This window comes from Anguilla anguilla, chromosome 14, assembly GCF_013347855.1.
Source record: "Anguilla anguilla isolate fAngAng1 chromosome 14, fAngAng1.pri, whole genome shotgun sequence".
In the NCBI taxonomy this organism is placed as follows: domain Eukaryota; kingdom Metazoa; phylum Chordata; class Actinopteri; order Anguilliformes; family Anguillidae; genus Anguilla; species Anguilla anguilla.
The window spans coordinates 31,228,056-31,250,978 of NC_049214.1; the positions used below are offsets into that span (position 1 = coordinate 31,228,056).

Here is a 22,923-nt window from a genome sequence, read left to right on the forward strand (position 1 = left end):
ATCAGAGCAAACAGCCACAGTGGCTGGGGAGATTTAGCCTGACCTGGCTCATAAAACAGAGAGGTGTCACCATATATAACTTGATTGACTGTAACTTGATCTTCATGAATGCATTTGAAATGAAGTAATTTCAGACCAAGTGAAATTTATGTACATGTTTATTTCCACAAGTAGGCCAAGCATGTGGCCGGGGGGGCCGTACATACACACACTCTGTACTCTGCTGAAGGGTGCCGATTGCAACTGTGAAACAGTGAGAAAGTTTATTCAATACAGGGATGCACGGTCGAACTCCACATCTGGAAATTTGTGTCATGTAAAGCCTGTGTGTTTAAAATTGAGGTTTTTTTAATAGAGATTGAAAGGTAGGGAAGTGTGTGTGTTTGTGAGTGTGCACATGTGTGTGGGTGATTGTGTGTGTGTGTGTGTGATTATGTGCATGCGTATGTGTGAGTGTGTGATTATGTGCGTGTGTGTGTGTGTGTGTGTGTGCGTGTATGTGTGAGTGTGTGCATTTGAGTGTGTGTGTGTTTAAGTGCATGTGTATATGTGTGTGTCTGTTGGAGGGTGGGGTACTGCACTAACACACAGTAAATGTGGATAAAATCTGTGCCCAGGTGTGAGGTGTCACCTGGCTGTCAGTGTGTGCAGGCTGTGAGCTGGGTGTGGGAGTGGGTGTGGGGGCATGCCGCATCGAGGCATGGGGGAAGAATACTGCAGCGTTTGGCCAGCAGGGGGCGCTCATTTCTTGCGGAACAGGCTCTTGATGCCCTCGACCGCAGGCTCGGCCATCATGCTCATGGGCTGGTTCTTGAGCGCGGCCTCGCGCATGGTGTGGTACACGTACTCGTTCTGCCGGAACATCCTCAGCTCCATCTCCGTCTGCATGCGCATGGCCTGCCAGCAGCGCAGAGGAAACACATCCGGGTCAAGGGTCACGTCACACGCACCGCGGAGGGAAAACAACCGGCTCAAAGGTCACATCACACAGCTGCCGTTTAGCTGACACTGAGTGGCTGTCCCAGTATACACACTTTAGCACACTCACACACTCGCACACTCGCACACTCAGGCACTCAGGCACTTGGTGGGCGTGTTCATGTGCTCAGAGCAACATACACAACTTCTGTATCTTTATTCTTTATACAGTAATTATTATTATTCATACAGCGGGTATATGAGGTAGTGTAGTGTATGGGCAGCGCTCGTAGTAGAGTAATGTGTGAGCTTTCTGGGTTGAATGAGCCCCTTATCAGGGATGCATAACACCGGTCCTGGAGGGCTGGTCTGTGTGCTGGTTTTTGTTCCAACCAATGACCTTAGTTTTAATTCTGACAGCTCTATAAAGTACGCTGGTTCACTCCTCTATTTGAGCATAGTAAAATGTGTAGGATACACTCAGAGTCTGTGGTCGTAGGTGATGCTTATAGAAATGTAAGCTCAAAATACGTTTGAGCTGATTTAAATAATTAAGAGCAGAAGCTGGCACAAAATCCGGAGCAGCCCTCATAGTGCATCCCTGCCCCTGTCTGTTTGTGTTGCGCTAGCGGGTTGCAGGCACCTCCAGGTCCTTGGTGATGGCGTGGGAGGGCCCGTGGGTGACCAGCAGGATGGCGTAGGCTTTGCAGATCATGCTGTGCCCGACCTCGATGAGCCCGGCGTGCCAGTGCGTCACCCCCGCCCGCATGGTCGCCATGCCCAGCTGGGCGTTGTTCGGGTGGTACAGCTTCCTGTGGCGGGCAGGGGTTAGGGATAAGGGGGAGGGGATAGGGATGAGGGGGAGAGGATAGGGATGAGGGGGAGGGGTTAGGGATGAGGAGGTGGGGATATGGATAAGGGGGGTGGGGTTAGGGATAAGGGGGAGGGGGTAGGGATGAGGGGGTGGAGATAGGGATAAGGAGGTGGGGTTAGGGATAAGGGGGAGGGGGTAGGGATGAGGGGGTGGAGATAGGGATAAGGGGGTGGGGTTAAGGATAAGGGGGAGGGGATAGGGATAAGGGGGAGGGGGTAGGGATGAGGGGGCAGAGATAGGGATAATGGGGTGGGGTTAGGATAATGTGACAATCGTGCAGATTCACTATATCAACTCAATATATAAACTCAAACTATATTTTGATATCCAAAAAAAGAGATGAGTTTTCAGAATCTTTACACCAAACCTGGGCTTGATAAATGTACATATTTATAAATATATAAATACACTTCAAACTTGCATTTCTGTTGAGTACTAGGAATTCTTAAAAGCAGCATCTAGTTCTGTGAAATATGCCAAATGAAATTCTTCGGTATGACTCCTGGGTAAACCACATGTTTGGCTTGCATGGATCTGCAGGAGGGTCTGCAGCTTTCACCAGCCCGACGAGTTCACATTCAACTTCTGACTCAGTTTTAATTTGAACTTTTGATTACGTTTTTAGACAGGCCTAACCAAACGGAACACTAAGGCCCTCCGAGCCGGCTCCGGGGACCAGCAGGGGACCCCAACACCGGGGCGTGGGCGGTTTGGCGGAAATCTCGGCGGTCGCCAGCGACTCTTACATGTAGCCCTCCACCATCCTGCGGGCGTAGCCGGCGGCCTCCTCGAAGTACTGCAGGTAGGACAGGACCTCGCTGAGCACGCTCAGCACGCGCAGGTGGTGCAGGTGGGTGTCGCCCAGCACCGGCTCCTGCTTCTCCAGGCACTCCCTGGACAGCTTCACCACCTGGGGGGCGGGGAGGAGACGCGACCGCTAGAGACTTTCCCACCAATAACAGAGCCCTGCTTTCCCACCAATAACAGAGCCCTGCCCTGCTTTCCCACCAATAACAGAGCCCTGCCCTGCTTTTCCACCAATAACAGAGTCCCGCCCTGCTTTCCCACCAATAACAGAGTCCCGCCCTGCTTTCCCACCAATAACAGAGCCCTGCGTTCCCACCAATAACAGAGCCCTGCGTTCCCACCAATAACAGAGCCCTGCGTTCCCACCAATAACAGAGCCCTGCGTTCCCACCAATAACAGAGCCCTGCGTTCCCACCAATAACAGAGCCCTGCGTTCCCACCAATAACAGACCCTGCCCTGCTTTCCCACCAATAACAGAGCCCTGCGTTCCCACCAATAACAGAGCCCTGCGTTCCCACCAATAACAGAGCCCTGCGTTCCCACCAATAACAGAGCCCTGCGTTCCCACCAATAACAGAGCCCTGCCCTGCTTTCCCACCAATAACAGAGCCCTGATTCAGTACTACTGTTGCGCTTTACCACTGACAACGCTACTGATAAATAAATAATCACTCATCAATAACTAACTTTACTAATCTAACTAGTTATAACTAATTTACACTAAAATGCTGACTGCCTGTGTCTTACAAACATAGTCATTACCAGCTCACTCAGCTGGGATACAGTGTGACTAATGTTACAGTTATTAATAATAAGAATAACAATGATTTTACAGTATTCTCCATAAAAACTGTCCAGCAGTTTCCTGAGAATTCTCAACAGAATTTCAACGGTGCTTTGCCAAAATCATTTCTCAGAATGTTGCAAAAAAAAGTTTCTTATCAGTAATTATCAGTAATCTGCAGGAATGTTACTGGTGCCTAAAAGGATATGAGGCCCTAAATTAGGTAGAGACCCTCATGATGTCCAGGCTGGGCACAGTTCTGCATACTCTCCAGATCAGGGGTCACATCTCCAGGCCTGGAGGGCCACAGTGTCTGCAAGTTTAATTCCAGTTCTGGAGGGCCGCAGAGTCTGCAGGTTTAACTCCAGTTCTGGACTGCCGCAGAGTCTGCAGGTTTAACTCCAGTCCTGGAGGGCCGCAGTGTCTGCGGGTTTAACTCCAGTCCTGGAGGGCCGCAGAGTCTGCAGGTTTAACTCCAGTTCTGGACTGCCGCAGAGTCTGCAGGTTTAACTCCAGTCCTGGAGGGCCGCAGAGTCTGCAGGTTTAACTCCAGTCCTGGAGGGCTGCAGTGTCTGCAGGTTTAACTCCAGTCCTGGAGGGCCGCAGTGTCTGCAGGTTTAACTCCAGTCCTGGAGGGCTGCAGTGTCTGCGGGTTTAACTCCAGTCCTGGAGGGCCGCGGTGTCTGCAGGTTTAATAACTGGCCTTTGATAACTGTGTATGCTTATGCTCTTATGTTTGGAAAAAGTCAAAGTATTTCACGTAATTATTTGACTCAGGTGTGTCTCAGCGTACCCCTCTGGAACACAGGGGAGGGGGGGGGGGTTTGTACCTCATGGTAGTTCCCCTCGGTGCGACTTTTCTCGATCTGCTCCAGAGTTTTCAGGCTGTACTCCGTCACCTCCTTCACCACCTCCTCTGAGGGCTGAGGGCGGAGAGACAAGCGCATCATGGGAACAGAACATCTGAAGCGACTGCTGATTGGCCAGGTGAGGCTTCCACCACACTGCGCTCACCTGGCCACGCTCTGTAGATCAGGTGAAGGAGAGCTTTGGACAGCCGCTATCTTGTAATTCAAGCCAATTTGTTCACGCCTGTGGTTTCTCACGGCACTGCAGAGTTTGGCCACAAGAGGGTGGTGTTCCCCACTTAGAGAACATCTGTTCAACCTTGCCAGGAGTACCGTTAAGATGGAAAGCACCTTGGCTTCTAACTGGCTCACTCACTCACTCATGTTTAGCAGGCTGAAGATTCTGCACAAGGGGAAGCTATTAGCACTCAAGTAGCAGGTGCTCCACATTAAAAGACACCATGTGTCCTTGTTATCCCATAAATACAGTTAAAAACGGTACAGGTGGTTCGGGCGCTAATTAGAGAGAAACTGCCAATCACATGACACCCAAAATAATCAGATAATTTGGGTGTAAATCTTGCGCATATGTCTTTGAATCTTTTTATTTTTTTTAAATCTTGAGCACAATTTAAGCTCTTTTGACAGGATCCACTGGGCCAAAGGAAGAGTAACGAAATGCATTGTCTTCTTCAGTCCCACACTTGAGCCCCCAGCGGGTCCAGATCGCAAGGCACTCTCAGCACCGGGGGAGGAGCGGTTCTGAGGTGGGACCTTGTTCTTGGGGGCGGCAGTGCAGTATAATGGCTAAGGAGTTGGTCTTGTAACCTAAAGGTCGCAGGTTCGATTCCCTGGTAGGACACTGCCGTTGTACCCTTGGTACTTAACCAATATATAATTGGCTACAATGTAAGTCGCTCTGGATAAGAGCGTCTGCTAAATGCCACATTGGCTAAATGCCTGTGATGTCATGTTCTCCCACTGTCGTGCTGGTAGAGCTTTGTGGAAACACTGGGTCAGACTCAGACCCCTTAGACCCGCATACCAGCAGCCTACATATGCGATGAACAAAGCAGCCACCAGTCACTAACCACCAACCCACACTCTGCAATGTGCCATTACTCTGTTCTGGACCGTCTCACAGCTGGTTTCACTGTTCTAAAGAAACTGGCCCGTCTTCATTCAAGAGAGGGGCTAGTGTGTGTGTGTCTGCGTGTGTCTGTGTGCGACTGTGCGTGCGGGTGCGTGTGTGTGCGTGTGTGTGTGTGTGTCAGTGGAGGGAAGGAGTCTTTGGAAGTCAACTTTAAAGGCGCTTCACTCCACCAATGTTAATTTGGCAATCCTTACAGACCAAGTCAATCTACAGTAGTACTGGTCACTTAAAAATAACCGTAGCCACGTGAGATAGCAGTGGTATGAAAGGCCCTCAGGACGGGATGGGGGGTGAGGGGGGGGGGGATTTAGGGGTGGGTATGCAGGCTGAGTGCCTTTGCCCCCAAGCTAGCTGGGACAAGTTTGGTATTTTCCTGCAGTCGCCCCCATCCGCCACACATTCTATTCTATCATTTTGTTTGGCAAAGAATGTTCAATGGGCCTTTGTTTTATATATACATATTGTCCAGTTCATTTGCATTCTGTGTTTTGCATGTCATGTGGATTTCCTTGCCCTGAGTGATCCGTTCGAGATTTGTCTGAATTTGACTAAATTTTATTGAAGTTTGCATTACGGGGGACGCTGGCCCAGTTACTCAGGCATTGTGGTCCGTCAGTGGTAATCATAGCCATGGCTATGCCAGAATGGGGGGCGGGGGGGGTTGGGGAATACTGACTAAGTTTATAACATGTTTTTATAACTGTAAATGCAGGCTTGCATGGGGCTAACACATAACACCGGTCCATTGCTCTTTGAATGGTTCGGCCATTTTGATAACCTGGTAATGCTGAGGGAGGGAAGGGGGGGGGGGGGCACCACACCCACCTTCTGGCCGTCCAACTCCTTGGCGGCCGTCATGAGGTCGTCCTTGGTGCGGTGGGTGCAGTGATCGCAGGCGCAGTCGAAGAAGTACTGGTGCTTCAGCAGCTTCTGCCGGTCCGTCGACACGTTCAGGAAGTCCACGTACCCCACCGTCAGCTCCTGCCCCTCCGGGATCTTCTCCAGAGCTCGGAGCTCGATCCTGGGGGAGGCGCAGGGGGGTTTGGGAGGTGGGGGGGGGGGGGGTGGCGGAGGCAGAGAGAAAGAGGTGGGGGAGTGGAGAGAGAGAGAGAGAGAGAGATGAGGGGGAAGAGCAGTACAGGGAGAGAGAGACAGATAAAGAGAGAGTGAGAGGGCAAGAGAGGAATACAGGGAGAAGGGAGGGAGAGGAGGAGAGCGGTACAAGGAGAAAGAAATAAAAGAAAGAGAGAGAGAGGAGCACAGAGAGAGAAGGAGAAAGAAATAGTGAGAGGGAGAGAGAGAGGGAAGGAGAGAGAAAGAGAGACAGAGTTAGAGAACAAGAGCAGAGTGTGACGGGACAGGAACCTCAGAGTTATGGACTGAGTGGTCAACCAAGTGAGGTCTGAAACTGTTTATCACTGCTACACAAAGGTGAGCATCAAACCACGAGGAATCACACCTCCCGTTGATAAAAATTTAGAATATTATCCAATCAGACAGTTAGGGGGGTGTGGCTGAGCACTGTTGCTAAAGAATACAAGGCTGGAAACAGTTTTTTAAATCTAAAAAAGGACAGAAGAAAGCCAAGCAGTCTGTGAAAGAGCTGAAGACTGTGGGTTTGAAAAAGGGACAGCTGATGTGTGTGTGTGTGTGGGGGGCTCAATTAAAATGTTAGTTTTAGCTACAAAATGAAAATATTCTATTCAAAAATGACAGCTTCAGTAGTCTAAGTATTGCATCATGCATTATATAGGCTGCATTCCATCATGCATTGTGTATGTATTTAAAACACTTTTGAGGCAGATAAAATTTCGAAAAATGACCCTGCAGATGCCAGAGAATTTTCAAGGAAACATTAGTTTGCAAAACGTACCATCATGAAAGGGGACTGCGTTCTACACCTTGCTGCATAGTTTCTTTTATAAATTGTCAGTAATTGGGCATGAACTTTGCTGGTATCTAAAAGTTTTTTTAAAATATTTGGCTTGGGTCATATTTGTTTTCTGGGCACCTCAAGTGTAACTGAACATGAAAATGCCTCTACTTTGAAAGGTCAGAGAGTGACCAGGAGTAAACGTTCCATCAGCCAATAGGATTTTGTCAAATAAGTATATCTGAAAGGCTGCCCTCAGCACGGTCGACATTGGGAGAAATAGGCTGGAACAGCACATTCTACCTGAGAACATCCATGTGGTTACTCTAGCACCACGTGTTCCGATAAAGGCATTTTCTCAAGTAATTACACTACATGGCCAAAACAATTTGGATGCCTGACATCCAACGTCTCATCCAAAATTTATAGGCATTAATATGGAATTGGTTCACCCTTTGTTGCTATAATAACCTCCACTCTTTATACTAGATGTTGGAGCATTGCTGCAGGAATTTGCTTCCATTCAGCCAGAAGAGCATTGGTGAGGTCGGGCACTGATTGGGCGATTAGGCTGGCTTTTCAATTCATCCCAAAGGTGTTGGATGGGGTTGAGGGTTCTGTGCAGGCCAGTCAAGTTCTTCCACACCGTTCTCAACAAAACCATTTCTATACAGGTCCTGCTGTGTGCCCAGGAGCACTGTCATGCTGAAACAGGAAAGGGCCTTCCCCAAACTGTTGGGGAAGCACAGAATCATCTAGAATGTGATTGAATGCTGTAGCATTAAGATTTGCCTTCACTGGAACTAAGGGGCCCAGCCCAAACCATGAAAAACAGTCCCAGACCAAGGGGTGTCCAGAAACGTTTGGTCATATAGTGTATTTAATGGGTAGATATACATCAGAATTAGTTTCAGTCACACCTCTGAAGCTCTGGAAAGGGGGATTTTGCTCTGAATCTTGTCAACTTTAGCAAAAATAGACATCAGGGTGTATGTCCATAGCTATCACACAATATATCACATTTAAAAACATGATCACACAAGGGACAAAAATAAATCAAGCCATTCGCAGCCTTAAGTTATTTTTAGATATTGACAGAGCGTTTGGCAATGTAGCCAAACACAGAGGCCATCAGGGACACTCAGTGCACTCTACTGGAATTCTGCATTTTGTAAAACAAGCACCAATTTCCTGACACAGGTAGAACACGTGCCAGGGAAGATTTTTAACTGCTGTGTAAGTCCATTGCTGACAAGAGTACAACATGCTCCTTGATTGGTGGAGCTCCTCTGTGGATCTGTGGATAACCTATGACATCACAGGAAGACGGATAAAGTTCCATCAGTTGTGATGTCATAAAGAGAATTTCAGCATCCCCTTTCCTGACCCTGCTCCATAATCTGGAGCATGTTATGGAAAGTATTCAGCTTTAAAATGATACAACCATCAGAAAAAGCACAATTTTCTCATACCGCATTTAAATTTACAACCAAAAGCAGCACTTCTCCTCCTCTTGCAACAGTTATGTCTGCCTTCACAAAAACTACAACATTAAAAGTACAATCTGAAAATATAATTCATACGAATAACGTGATTACAAAACATAATTTGTTCTCATTTGTGCAGACCAGACACAGAGAAGCAGCCCGCTGCTCAAACAGGCACACAGCTGTGCACAAGCTGGCTTTTGAAGCATGCAAGCCACAGATGCAACTCATTGAGTAGCAGGAAGCTTCAGCCATGACAGATTCTCCTTAGTCATGCTCTTCAGATGTCAGGCCCCCAGTATGAAATGGGCCATGACCCCACCCAAAAAAATAAAAAAATAAAACCATGCCTGGTGTTATGCAAGGCCTTGTTCATGCACGACAGTGGATTTAGGAGTTTTATAAGAATTACTTTTCTCTACCATGACATTGAGGATTATGTGTCAAAGTATTACTCCCAAGTAAAATGCTCCATATTAATTTAACACTCTTTGGGGTTTTTATGAGAGCACTCTCATCAGAGTAACATGGGCATGAGTTTATTTCAAGCTGAAAATATTCTTGTGAAATGCAGTGAGCGAAAAGTGAGTTTAACTTACCTGCGTGTAGATGAGCATATCACTAAAATCTGTTTTCACTTCCTACTGAACATACGTATTTGGAGTTCAACGGAATGTTATGAACTGCATAAAGAGGTAAGAAAGAGAGGGCTCTAGTGTTACTGTGACCTCAACATCCCGTGTTTGGGATGGAGTGGCCAGATTTGTGTGAGTTGATGGTAAGGGTTGCAGTTTCTTGGGGGGGGGGGGGGGGTCAAGGTTCAAGGGTCAGCGGTCATCACACACCAAACAGACCCACCTCCTTTGAGAGTGACAGAAAGTGTTCACAGCCGTCTGACTAGAAGACAAAATGAGAACCCAACCTTTACACACCTACAGACACAGCTGTACATGGTCACTTCTAAATATACAGCATACAGTACATACAGTACACATGTACGCACACATACAGTATAGTCTCTCCTAAAATAAATTCATTCTCACTGGACAATACCCACTCTCTATTGTCTCCACAGACACACACAGTCTCGCACTCTCACACACACACGCACTCACACATATACGCAAGCACACACACGCACAGTCTCACACTTGCACACGCTTGCACACACACAGTCTCACACTCACACATGCACAGTCTCTCTCTCTCACACACACACACACACACTCACACATATACGCAAGCACACACACACGCACAAGCACACACACACTTGCACACACACACACACAGTCTCACACACGCTTACACACATACACACACACAGTCTCACGCTCACGTACACACAGTCTCACACACATGCACACTCACACATATACGCAAGCACACACACACAAGCACACACACACACAGTCTCACACTCACACATGCTTGCACACACACACAGTCTCGCACTCTCACACACACACACACACACTCACACATATACGCAAGCACACACACACGCACAAGCACACACACACTTGCACACACACACACAGTCTCACACACACACATACACACACATAGTCTCACACTCACGTACACACAGTCTCACACACATGCACACACATAATCCCAGCAGTGGACAGCAGTGCCGTGTGGTTGGTTAGGAACAGTGTGTGTGGGGTAAGTGGTACGCACTTGCCGTGGTTGAGGATGACGGTGCAGTTGGGCCAGCAGTCATGGTTGACCAGGCACAGATTTGGGAAGATGCCCACACCCACAGCCTGCAGTCCTCTCTGGTCACTCAGAGTGAACCCGTTACAGTTAATCTGGGAAAAGAGACAGGATTGTCCAAGTACGTAAAGGGCTGGTATTAATGTACTGAGTACACAAACGTGCTTATTACACAGACGTATGCTAACATACTTAGAACAGAGCTGACTACTAATATATTCAGTACAGAGGCTGAACCTAACATATCGAGCTCAGAGACTAGTATGAACAAGCTGAGAACATGGACTTGTACTAACAAACTGAGAATATATATTTAAGTAAAGTACTAAAATGCCATTGAGTACTGGGACCGGGACTAACCCATTGAGTACAGAGATTGGTGCTAACACTCTGAGTACAGATACACTAGCTGCCACAGGTAAGCCTGCCAGGTGGAGTCTTAAGGCCATATATTCAGGTTGCTGGCTCATTTTGATGTCCACTATTAGACTTTGGCTGCAGAGGTGGAAAATCCAGGTTCAGAAAGTAAAAAGTCCTCCCAGGGATTTTGTTCGGATTGCCTGGATTTGCCCTTTAGCACAGTTCTTCAGCCAGGAGGTAGACCTGAACTGTGAACTAATAAGCTGGCTTGGTTCATGGGCGGAGGAAACACATGGCAGGACCTCTTGCTTTCTGACCCCTGGATTTGCACCTCTGCTTGGACGTGGAGGCCTGAGGCACATTTGTGACACAGTGAAGGTTAAGGTGAAGGAGTGCTGAAGCCCGGAGAGGGCGAGCGGTGGGGCGGGGGGGCGGGGGGGGGGGCTTTGGGGGGAATTAAGAAGCCCTGGCAGGCGCTACCTCCCCCTGAAGTAGCATGGCAGTGCAGACACAGCCAATGAGAGCAGAGCCTGTTTCTACAAAACTGAGAACCGAGGATCCTGCTGACACTGAGAACAGAAATCCGCTCTGACACACTGAGAACAGAAATCCGCTCCGACACACTGAGAACAGAAATCCGCTCTGACACACTGAGAACAGAAATCTGCTCCGACACACTGAGAGCAGACCGCTGCTAACATCGTCTGAGCGGCTGATGGTGCTGACACACTCTGATCAGGGGTCAGGGGTCAGAGGTCAGGGGTCGGTGCTGTCAACTGATGGAGACAAATGAACCAATCAAAACCCACATGCAGAAATCACCAGGAAACAAATACAGATCCGGAAGGGGAAAGGAGGAAAGCAAAATGGACAGGAAGAAAGAGAGAGAGAGGGAAAAGAGGCGGAGGGAAAGAGAGGTACGCACCACGCCGATTATGTGGGAGATGGAGTCCACGGGGTACTGCCGGCCGCCCCGGGGCCAGTAGTCCAGGAAGTTGTGCACGTCGATCTTCAGCTCCTTCAGGTCTTCCTCGGGCATGTCCGCCACGTGGTCCTCCAGCTCCTCCAGCGTGGTCAGCTGAGCGTCCGAGGCCACGCCCCCATCCTTCTGCATGCGCCACAGAATGCGGGCTGCGAGGCTGGAGGACCGCGGAGGGGGACGCATTTTTAAAAGAACATGCGAGCGCAACATTCGCGTTCACATTAGAGCTGCGGTCTGCTTGATTTCAAACCGGACCCGGGTCAAATACGTATTTGTTTTGGATTCAAATACTTTTCTACGCTTTACTGATCTTGTCTGGTGTATTGGAACCAATGAAATACTCTCAAAAAAAAAAAAGCGCAAACCCCGCCTTCTGGTCATATTGGGAGGCTCAATTACACCAGTCACAATCAACAGAGCACAGAAAAGTATTTGAATCCAAAACAAATACGTAATTGACCCAGGTCTGTTTCAAACAGATCAGGAAATTATCCAAAATTCAGCCTGTGAGATGCCAATCGCCATTCAGTTGACTCAAGCAAAATTACCAAAATTGACTTCCTGACCTTGATTTGTAAGTCTTTCTTTCCTTTCAGAGAACCACAGGCGAGGGAGACCGTGTGGCACAGACTGTAGGGTGGCCGACTCTGAACCTATAGATGAATCCCCTACTACAGCACTGTCTGTACAGTGATCCCATCTCTACCTGTAACCCTCTCTGCTTTCCCCATCTAAACAAAGTGGGGGGGTAGCAAGTTGGACTGTAGCATGCTCCTTCTTTTAAGAATTTGGAAGTTAAAAAAGAAGGAAGTAATGAAATAAAACTGCTCAAAAGTCAAATACTTATGAAAAAAATGGAAGGAGCAGGCTCCGTGAAGGTTTTAGAGATTCTTGGAAGTCACAAAGGCCAAAAACCTATGTGGAAAACAGTTAAAAATAAACACAGAGACTCAAGGTGTACTTCAGTAACCTCTGTCTTCTTCACACACCATGAAGAAATATGTTACTGCCTGCAGAAGAAGCGCTCTGGCCTTGATTTGATTTAAACCTGCAGCACCAGGTAATGTGACCAAATAAAGACTTCGGCTGAACCATTACGTGCCAAGGAAGAACAAAGGCTGCCAGAGCCAGAGGTTTGTAAGACCAGAACTGTCTACTCCTAATACAGGAAGCACATACGAAAGCACAAGGACATCTCGGTTAACAGAATGATCTTTATAGGTCCAATAGGACAAACCTTTTTTCAACATTCCAATAAAATTGCAGAATTGCAATCTTGCATTTACTTTTTCGCAACCTTTCCATCCCCCCTCCACCCCTTTCCTTACGGGACGTTCTGATTGGCTGCCTGGCTGTACTGCCCCCTCTGTTACTCCCCCGCCCCCAGCTTACCGCACGTTCTCATTGGGCGCCTTGCCGTATGTCCTGATTGCGGCGCACTCCTGCTTGTGCTCTTCCCAGCATGCCCTCTGGCAGGTGCGGTCGCAGTACTGGGCGAACCTGCACTGGCCACAGCGGTGCAGCTTCTGCTGCTGGCGGAAACAGCTGTGGCACACCTGCTGGGACAGGCTGGGGCGGGGCCAGGGTAAGGGGGGCGGGGCCAGGGAGATGAGGGGGTGGGGCCAGTGTAAGAAGGGGGTGGGGTCAGAACAGGGACAGGGTGGAGACAGATAATAAAGTCATTATTATTATTATTATTATTATTATACACCATGGAAAATAATGTAATATATCATACACCATGCATATACTAAATATATTTACCATATACTTTCCAAACACTGGAAAATGTAAAAGTGAATTATATCTTGATAAAAAGGTGAATGAGTAAGTGAATGAGTGTTTGAGTGCTTTCCCGATGGAGTAAATCCACCAATCCGCACTGAGGTCTTTCTGCAGCAGCAGGGCCTCTCAGTCCAGTGCCCAGTATAAAGTCAGGAGCTCTTTATATTTTCTCCTTTAACGTTGCTGACGCTGCATCAACACCTCTTAATGAATAATTTGAATCAAATTGGAAAAAAAATCATTAAAATGATTTGCCTTGCCCTGCAGGATGATGGACTCATACTTAGAAATTATTTGCCTTGTCCTGAAGGATTGCAGACTCACGCATTGAAACTATTTCAGAATTTTTTTAGTGCTTTGATTGGTACAAACAAGCAAGGTTGGGTGGTAATGGATTATCTGAACTATGCAGTCAAATTACAAAAATAACTGTAATCAGCCCTGGATACTTTTTTTAATCACAGTTTCTTTTCTTAAGATTACACAATTACATTTCAACATACTTCAACGTACAACGTGCACACACATATCCACCATATGTCGTGGTGGAAATTCCAGTTTGGTTCCAGACTGGTTTTAAGCTTGACCAGCTGGTTTGAAGCAAGATGGCCAAGATAACAACCATGCTGACAAAACCATACCCAGCTGGGCCAGCTTAGTGCACACATCACTGTATTCCACATATGAAGCTGGAGCAGAACTTGGCTACATTCTGCCTTAGGCTGAAAACTGGATTTCCACCAGGGTGTACATACACACACGTGCAATCACACACACATACACACACACGCATACACACACACACACACACACACGCACACATACATACACAGAGTAACACAGGGGAAAGGACGGGAGTTGAAAACTTTGCCCTCCCATCACACCTGTCAGCGCCCCTCCCTCCCCAGGGTATTGAGCTGCTTATGCAACCCCCCCCACACCTGTCTGCTGTCTTTTATTTCCCCATCAGCTGCCCCATTCACAGGCGGCTTTCTGTTCACACCTGTTGGACCTGTAGCTCCACGATCACAATCACAGCCACACGTGCACGTCCACACAGTAAAGCCAACTGAACAATAATAAGAAAACCTGACCGTTGCTACGTTCCCAGTAATATAAATGAAAGTATGGATCGTACACAGTATTATAAATGAAAGTATGGATGGACAGTGTTTTCCGTCTTTTTAAAGTGTTTTTTGGCTGTCCAGATGAAGGCCAGTTTTGGGTTAAAATTGTTGCCTCTGTCAACTGCTATTAATGTTGAACCCACACAGACTAGGGCAGTGGTTCCCAACCCTGTACCTGGAGCTCTACCATCCTGTAGCTTTTCATTTCAACCCTAATTCAGCACACCTGACTCCACAAATTAGCACACAACAAGAGCTCTTGCTTTGGTCCGGTTGGCGTGAAAACCTATAGGACGGTAGATCTCCTGGAACATGGTTGGTTATGTGGAGGAAAACCTCTTCTTAGGTTCGGTGGGTGAGTCGGCGATGTAAGAATAAAGACTAGAAATTATGATTTCTTCTAATAACCTTTTTATTCTCTTCAATCAATAATCCTTTTCATGTACATAGGCCTACGGGAGGTCTCCAGTACCATAAAGACACATAGAGAGCTTCCTCGCATTATGTTTTACATCCTTTTTATACAACCAGATCTCCTCCTACCCTGATGTATCTTCCCTTTAAAATAACCAATCCCAGCCTAGGTCAAACTAATGTTTCATCAGTTAGTTTAACAATAACTATTATATAATTTTCAATTTTAATCAATGACAGATATTTCACTACACACACTTACAGAGGAATGTATATGCATGACTTGAATAACAAGTATTTGTCCTCATGATTAACAATTGTTCACTCTTCCAGTTCCAAAGTACATGCACTTTAAATGCATTCACTACATGCTGTAATCCAAATGAAATATTGACTCATATACACACCACCATGTTCCAACAAACTATGTTAAGATCATTACCATTGCTGGCATTACTTTGATTTTCATTCATTTATTTAATAGAATATAATCTATACATTTACTAGATATAGCAAATCAGTTCTTTCTAGGTCAGCATCCTTTCTCTTCTCTTGCAACTCAAAGGTCTTCTGCACAAGACTGTTTCCCAACAGAAGTTACTTACAAAATTTCACTAAGTAAATGTTTACAATTTTTCCTCCTGCAACTGGGGTTCAAAGATTCTCTAGGTAGTATGCATCAGTGTATAAGGAGGCCACTGTCTTTCCATAGTTACAAATTCTTAGACATAACACAGAATACCTACTGTTCTTCAGTGATCATCCCATAATCACATACATTTAAATATATTCTTGATCAGTACAATCTTTAATAAGAAGAAATGTAAAAACATTAAAAGAATGAAGGAGAAGCATACTTCCACAGTTACCACTGGACTAGGGCATCCGCATCAACACACTTTCTCTTTAACAAAGACGAGAGAAACCAGACGGTCAGATTTACTAAAGAAATCCAACAGACATGGCTACAGTTTATGGAGAATATTCACACGTCCTAAAGGGCTTTTTTAATAAGGAAAAGCAGAGATTTCACAGTGTAAACGATGTTGACGAGAGCAGAAATGGGAGAAGGTGAAAGCAAAGGACAGTGCGTTTGTGTGACCCCCCCCGCATCACACGCACACACCCAGCCCTGCCTGGAATGTGGGAACAAAAACACTCCCCGCCCCGCACACAGCCCTGCAACACTTCAAATTGAGCAGTCAGGTGGTCGTCTGACAGCAGATTAGGACAGGGGCCTGTGGTGTGTCAAAGAGAGGCTGTCTCTGAAAACTGCCTGCCTACCTCTCCACCCCCCCCCCCCCCCCTTTACCCTGCTGTTTACACCCCAGCCCCCCACCCACCCATCACCCCTGCTGTTCTGCTCACTGTCACCCCTGTTGCACATCCCCCCCCCCCCCCCCCACTCAACCCCCCTTCCTAAAACCGCAACCACCTGAAATCTTAAACGGTAGGTTGTGACAGGCTCACGTAGTCGGCTATTTTCAGATGGCATTCCAGGCTACAGTATATGACTCTAACATTCCACCCCCACCCCCCCTATAACTGCCACTCATCTATCCAGCAAAATGCTCTGTGTTAAATCAGCTCTATTTCTCTTCTGAGAGTTTGTTATAGGTGTTATTTGTATTCTGGCTCTTGGTTAGCATAGTTAACTTGCACTGGTGCTTTAGTGATGGTGTATCTTTACTCACTGTTGTATCTTTACGTGGTGGTGTATCTTTACTCACTGTTGTATCTTTACTCACTGGTGCTTTAGTGATGTTGTATCTTTACTCACTGTTGTATCTTTACTCGGTGGTGTATCTTTACTCAGTGGTGTATCTTTACTCACGGGTGTTGTTGGCCAGGTCTGATGCTATTGCTCATACTACTCAGGTAAAAGCGCTTCTGTTAATGCTACACTGTAAGTTCCTCTAAATAAGAGCATATGTTGAACAAATGTTAATGTAAGGCAACTCTGACAGTCTCTGAGTCAACTCTGACTCAATGTCACTCTGATACAGTACCTTTTATCCGTTGGTCAGTTAAATTACAGGAAATTTGAGCCCCTGCTCAGTCAAATTAACACTGAACATCTTGCCACGTATCTGTTGCATAGTACCGCTGTTTAGTTTCTAGCTGCGACCGCAGCTCTATCAATCAATCAATTTTTATTTGTATAGCGCTTTTAACAAAGGAGCTTTGTCACAAAGCAGCTTTACAGAGAACCAGCCCCCAAAGAGTAAGCCTAGGGCAACAGTGGCAAGGAAAAACTCCCTGACTGATAACAGGAAGAAACCTTGAGCAGAACCAGACTCAGAGGGGGAACCCATCTGCCACGGGCAGGCACCGGGTTGTTATGGAAATGGCTTACATGAAAACACAAATTATAATACATAAACAGCCTCTATAGCTCTGTCTGCCGGTCGGTCAGTTGGTCGGTCGGTCCGCAAAAGTGTCCCACCCCGTAGCAGCCACAGTTTTTGCCCCAGGAGGCTGAAATTTGGCGTGGAAGTTGGTCGTGACCGAAGGTAGAGCTGAGTAACTTTCAGGCCGTTTGACCAAGAGGGGGGCGTGGCGATGGGCCTTGGCCTATCACAAAAAGGTGCATAACTCTCCAATGGATTCACAGATTTGCACAAGATTTTGTGGAAAGGCTTGTCATGAGGCAAAGAAGAGGTCACGTGTTTGTGTGAGGGTGTGTGCGTGGACACATGCACACATGCGCGTGTGCGGTCGCAGCTATTGCGGATTCGCGCTTGTTTTTGTGCGGGTTTTGTGTGACAAAATGCCGTCCGCTTTTTCTCACGAGGTCCAACGGCAGCGCTCGCGTCTCCGTTTGAAGCCTGCCCGGCCGGCTATTTTAAAGTGAAGGAATGCGACAGTCACTTAAAGTGCGGACGGAAGCAAAAAGCAGTTGGACGTTTCACGCCCACCAAAATACGACCCGGGAACTCAAGGACATACAGTAACCTGCCGGCAGGAGATTAATTTAACAGGTCTGATTAAACAGACGTCTCCACGAGGCACTAGCTACATAAGGAATTCAAGGGAAAAAAAAATTGTACAAAAAAGAATTTCTGAAGGACAGGTGTAGACGAATGTGTGACAAAGCTCCTTCTTGTTATGTTTGTAACTCATTAGAGAAATCTGGGGGTTGGGAGTCCCTGTCACGCCACCCTAGACTGAACACAAAGTAAATTTCACTAGTTTAAAATCCCACCCTTACGTTTTCACGGAGTAGGCCTACTCTGCTTCAGTTGAAATAGCATGTGGACAAACCCTATTTAAAAGCAGGAAAATTCTGAATCGGATGGAAAAACCCATTTTGAACGTACAAAAATGCCAAGTTAGTGACACAGCAATGTCTATGAGTCATTAATTCAAACAGGTAAAATTTAGGCCAGCCAATAAAATCACTGATATAAAAATTACGCAGTTACCAGAAACAATACTGGCTGTCTTACCTCACTCAAATTAAACAAGCTGTACTCCAAAGCAATGCTACCCAATGTTTCCTAAATTGTTTCAAGTAACTTGGCGGGATGGTATATCTGCCACGGCACACCTGCCATCCCAATCAGTTTCACTAACTGTAATCTCATTGACGCATCTGTGTATGTAAGCAAATGACACCACCAGACGCCAGGCCTAACCAGCTGTCAGTCCTCTGCTCATTTGAGGACCATTTGTTGCTCTCACAAATTCCCAAAACTTCCTGTGCACAAAGAACACTGCCCATGCATGCGATACTCCTCTTAAATAAGTCATTTTGAACTCTTTACGTGACGTAACTTTTAAAACAACTGCTCCAGCGTGCTGAGAGTTTTCAATGACACCTGCAACTAGCTAAAACAGGACAAACTCCACGCGTGCAAGAAGCATTCTACTCTGAAAATTGGTCACAATGAAGCTTCTGTTTTACAATACATTACTTCACATTAATTTGCCGGGTGCTCTTATCCACTTACAAAATAAGGGTTACAACATTACAATATAAGAGAAATTGGGGGTTGTTTTGTAAAAAAATCTTCTTTAATTTTTGTTTTAAATGAAAGGTAAAAAAGGCTGTATCATTCCTGAATGTACATTGTGTACAGGTATAAAGTCTTTCGATTTCAGAACCATGAAAGGCATATAGTTGAGTAATGTCAAGGGCTCACTATTCTTTCTGTGCCACAAGTTGCTTCCGTTCTGAGGACGATTGTGTTGTGATGTCATATGCAACTCAAAGTTTACGGTAGAAAAATTTCTTAAATGCTGAATTTTAAAATTGTTCTCCTGCTGCGATTGTCAGACTGGACTGGGGCTATGTAATTAGATATTTTAACACCCCAAATATTTAGACCCTAAAGTTTTATCAGATGTTTCTGATACTCTTGCCCTAGTCTCTTTAGCTACATTTGTCACTCGGCAGTTGATGTGTGTGTCGCGTGGGTGTGTGTGTGTGCGTGTGTGCGTGCATGTGTGTATGGGTCTGTGTACGTGTATGTGTATGTGTGTGTATGTGTTGTGTGGGTCTGTGTGTGTGTGTGTGTGTGTGTGTGTTGCATGGGTCTGTGTGTGTGTGTGTGTGTGTGTGTTGCATGGGTCTGTGTGCATGTGTGTGTGTGTGTGTGTGTTGCGTGGGTCTGTGTGTGTGTGTGTGTATGTCGCATGGGTCTGTGTGCGTGCGTGTGTGTGTGTTGCGTGGGTCTGTGTGCGTGCGTGTGTGTGTGTGTTGCGTGGGTCTGTGTGTGTGTGTGTGTATGTTGCATGGGTCTGTGTACGTGCGTGTGTGTGTGTTGCGTGGGTCTGTGTGTGTGTATGTTGCATGGGTCTGTGTGTCTGTGAGGCAGGGAGTTTATGGATTAAAATAGCCTGTCTTCCGCGTTCCCGCCAGGAACACCAAATGCTGGGACAAACTGTGAGGCGAGTGGAGGCTGTTTGACCTGGTCAGTATGCACAAATGTCCCAGTGTGTGTGTATATATATGTGTGTGTGTGTGTGTGTGTGTGTGTACATGCGCATGCGTGTGTGTGTAAGGAAGAACCAGCTCCTTGCCTGCAGTGTTTTGGGAGTATGGCTCTGTTTGTAAACACAGCTCAGTCAGCAAATAGGATGAGAGGGATGAGATCATAATTTGTGGGGGGAAAAAAATTGGCCCAAAGAGTGGCTAGTGTGTGCACGTGTAAGTCTGTGCACGCGTGTGTGTGCATGCTTGTGTGTGTGCATATGTGTGTGTGTGTGTGTGTGTGTGTGTAAATGAGCCAAAAAAAAGTAAACAGTACAAGTGTATTAAATCTGTTCGGCATGTTAAGGGGCACAGCTGGGTGATCAAGTGACCACGCAGACGCCAGCGAGGCCAATCAGCTGATCCTCATCTCCACTCGCTCCAAAACCACAGCTCTCCTCCTCCAAACCTGCTCAAACCACCCATCCCATATCAGCCCCGGGGGACCAACCTCTGCAAGTGATACCTCTGCAGGGCAAAACCGCTCCAGCATTCCCAGGAAGAGAGAGATAGAGAGAGAGAGAGAGAGAGAGAGAGAGAGAGATAGAGAGAGAGAGAGAGAGAGAGAGAGAGAGAGAGAGAGATCGATCCCCCTTTCACTCTCACCCCGCTACCGCACCCCCACCCCCCAACACCCCCCCACCCACCCCCACCCCCACGCGCCTCTAACCCCAAATGGTCGGGCAACACACAGTGTCAACAAGTCTCAGTATCCCTTTACAACGGGGAGACGTGTTATTGAGCTGCAGCCATGCTAAGCAGGCTGCACGTCACATTCTGTGTGTGCATCTACTAATCTTTGTACACACTCTGGCATCCGAAAATACCAAGCTGCTGAACTCTCAACTGAGCTCCTGTGCTGTGTAGATCTCAGTGTTAATGAGTGCAGTCGGTGAGCTGGGCACTGAGCACAGTACAGTGTTAATGAGTGCAGTCAGAGGGCTAGCCACTCAGCACAGTACATTGTCAATGTACACACCCCAGCATTACTGAGTCACTGAACACCCCATTGTCATACTGAACCCAGCACACCATAGCATATTGAGTGACTGAACACAATGCAGTTTAATTAAAATAGGGCACTGAACGCAAGGCACATTTAATAAGTCACTGAACTCACTGAACAACCGCAGAATATACTGACACATTATCTCACTCCTTACAAAGTTTGAAATAAAATAGGCTCTTTAACGGAGGATTGTGAGAGAAACTGTCCTCGTCAGAAAGCAACAAATGTGAAGTATGCCTCGTACTGAGACCAATTTGCCCAGAATGCCCTCCTCTACCCTGAAGCTTCTCTCCAACTGGACTTGCCAGGGGCACGCAAAAGATACCAAACACAGAGCACCTTATGCGGCAAAGTCCTGTAAACTGGCATGCTAGCACTTCTTTAGAGAACTTCATAGACAACGACTGCAAACGAGCTATCGCGCTGAACCGACCCTGCGCGTTACAGTTTTTCGCCAAACTCTTTGGCACGGCTAATGTACGGCGTCACTCGACTGTACGCGGGACGAGCGTGCCTCTCGCTGTCTGCGTGTCCTAAACCGCGCCGCTCTAGTCTAGACCCGCTCTAGTCCAACCGGTGGTTGCCGACGCAGCGGCGTCTTAGCACGTTGTTAGCACGTCGCACACGCTGCCTGTGTCGAAAAGCGTTAAGCGTTCAGTGTGTCCCCGTAGCAACAGCGTCTGAGCTTCTCCAGCTCTCGGGTGTGCCTGTGTGCACTGTATAATATCTCTCCCTCCCTCTCTGTTGTCCCCCCCCCTACTTTATCTGGGGGTTCTGCTCGGCCCCCCCCCCCCTACCTGTCGAAGACGACGGCGGCGAAGCTGGGCTCGGCGAACACCACCTCTCCCGCCAGCAGCTCCTTGGCGGCTTTCAGCCCGCGGCCCTTCCCCTCGGTGGTGAAGACCTCCACGCTCTCCATGTTCTGGAGGGTCATTTCGGCGGTCCAGGCGAGAAGAGGAGGAGTGGAGAGAAAGAGAGAGAGAGAGAGAGAGAGGGAGGGAGAGAGAGAGAGAGAGAGAGACTGAGAGTGAGGGAGAGAGAGAGAGAGAGAGCAAGAGAGAGTGGCGGCCGGCCTGTAGTTGCACACAGAATCTCCTCCTAAATCCCACTGTTCCAGCACCTGCCCATTCAGCACCCCTACGCCCCGTAAACCCAAAATAGACTTGCCTGTCCTCACAGGATGTACCACCACAGTGGGGTGACCCGGGGGTGCCTCAGGGAATTTAGGTGGGGGGGTTCAGGTTTGTCAGTGCTCTGGTCTTGGGAGGCTGGCCAGAAGAAAATACTGTTGACCTCTCCAGTATGGGGGTGGTGGTAGAGGTGGGGGGGGAGTGTGAATGGGCCCCCCTCTTTTGGGTGAGGTTGGGTCATCCCAGTACTATTTTTAAATCTGACAGCTGCGTCTGCCAGTCAGTGAAGTAAAGCAGCGACGGCAGGGGTGGAGGGGGTGGGGGGTAGGGGGAGCCTGTTCTTTCATTCAGTTCTCAGTTCTCAACACCCCCCCCCCCCCACCGCCCTCCCCCTTCTTCTTCCTCAGATAACCCCCCCACCTCACCATGTCATAATTCCTTATTTCTTGCCGCCTTGTCTCTTTAATTGTCCTTCTTATTTGTTCTCTCTCCTTCTTTCTTAATCCTCTCATTTCCCCTCTCAACCTGTCCTCTCCCCACTCCTCTGTTCTTCTTCCTCTCCCCTTCATCCTCTTCTTCACCCTTGTACCTTTTCCGTCATCCCTTTTTCCTTCCTGTCAACTCATTTTGTTTCCCCCACCCCCCCCCCCCATCGCTCATGCCACTTTAATCAACG

At 47.4% G+C, this 22,923-nt stretch overlaps 1 protein-coding gene across 1 annotated transcript; it reads right to left on the bottom strand.

Moving 5' to 3' along the window:
• Window positions 1-505: 505 nt before the first annotated feature.
• On the bottom strand, window positions 506-22,267 carry smyd1a (SET and MYND domain containing 1a). Its single transcript, XM_035390170.1, has 10 exons — window positions 21,915-22,267; window positions 13,200-13,376; window positions 11,751-11,964; window positions 10,430-10,560; window positions 9,605-9,643; window positions 6,212-6,407; window positions 4,216-4,308; window positions 2,539-2,702; window positions 1,562-1,730; window positions 506-897 (listed from the first exon to the last, which is right to left on the bottom strand). Exons 1-10 carry the CDS (start codon window positions 22,049-22,051, stop codon window positions 742-744), a joined length of 1,476 nt encoding a protein of 491 aa, XP_035246061.1. The 5' UTR covers window positions 22,052-22,267; the 3' UTR covers window positions 506-741.
• Between the last annotated feature and the right edge of the window lie 656 nt (window positions 22,268-22,923).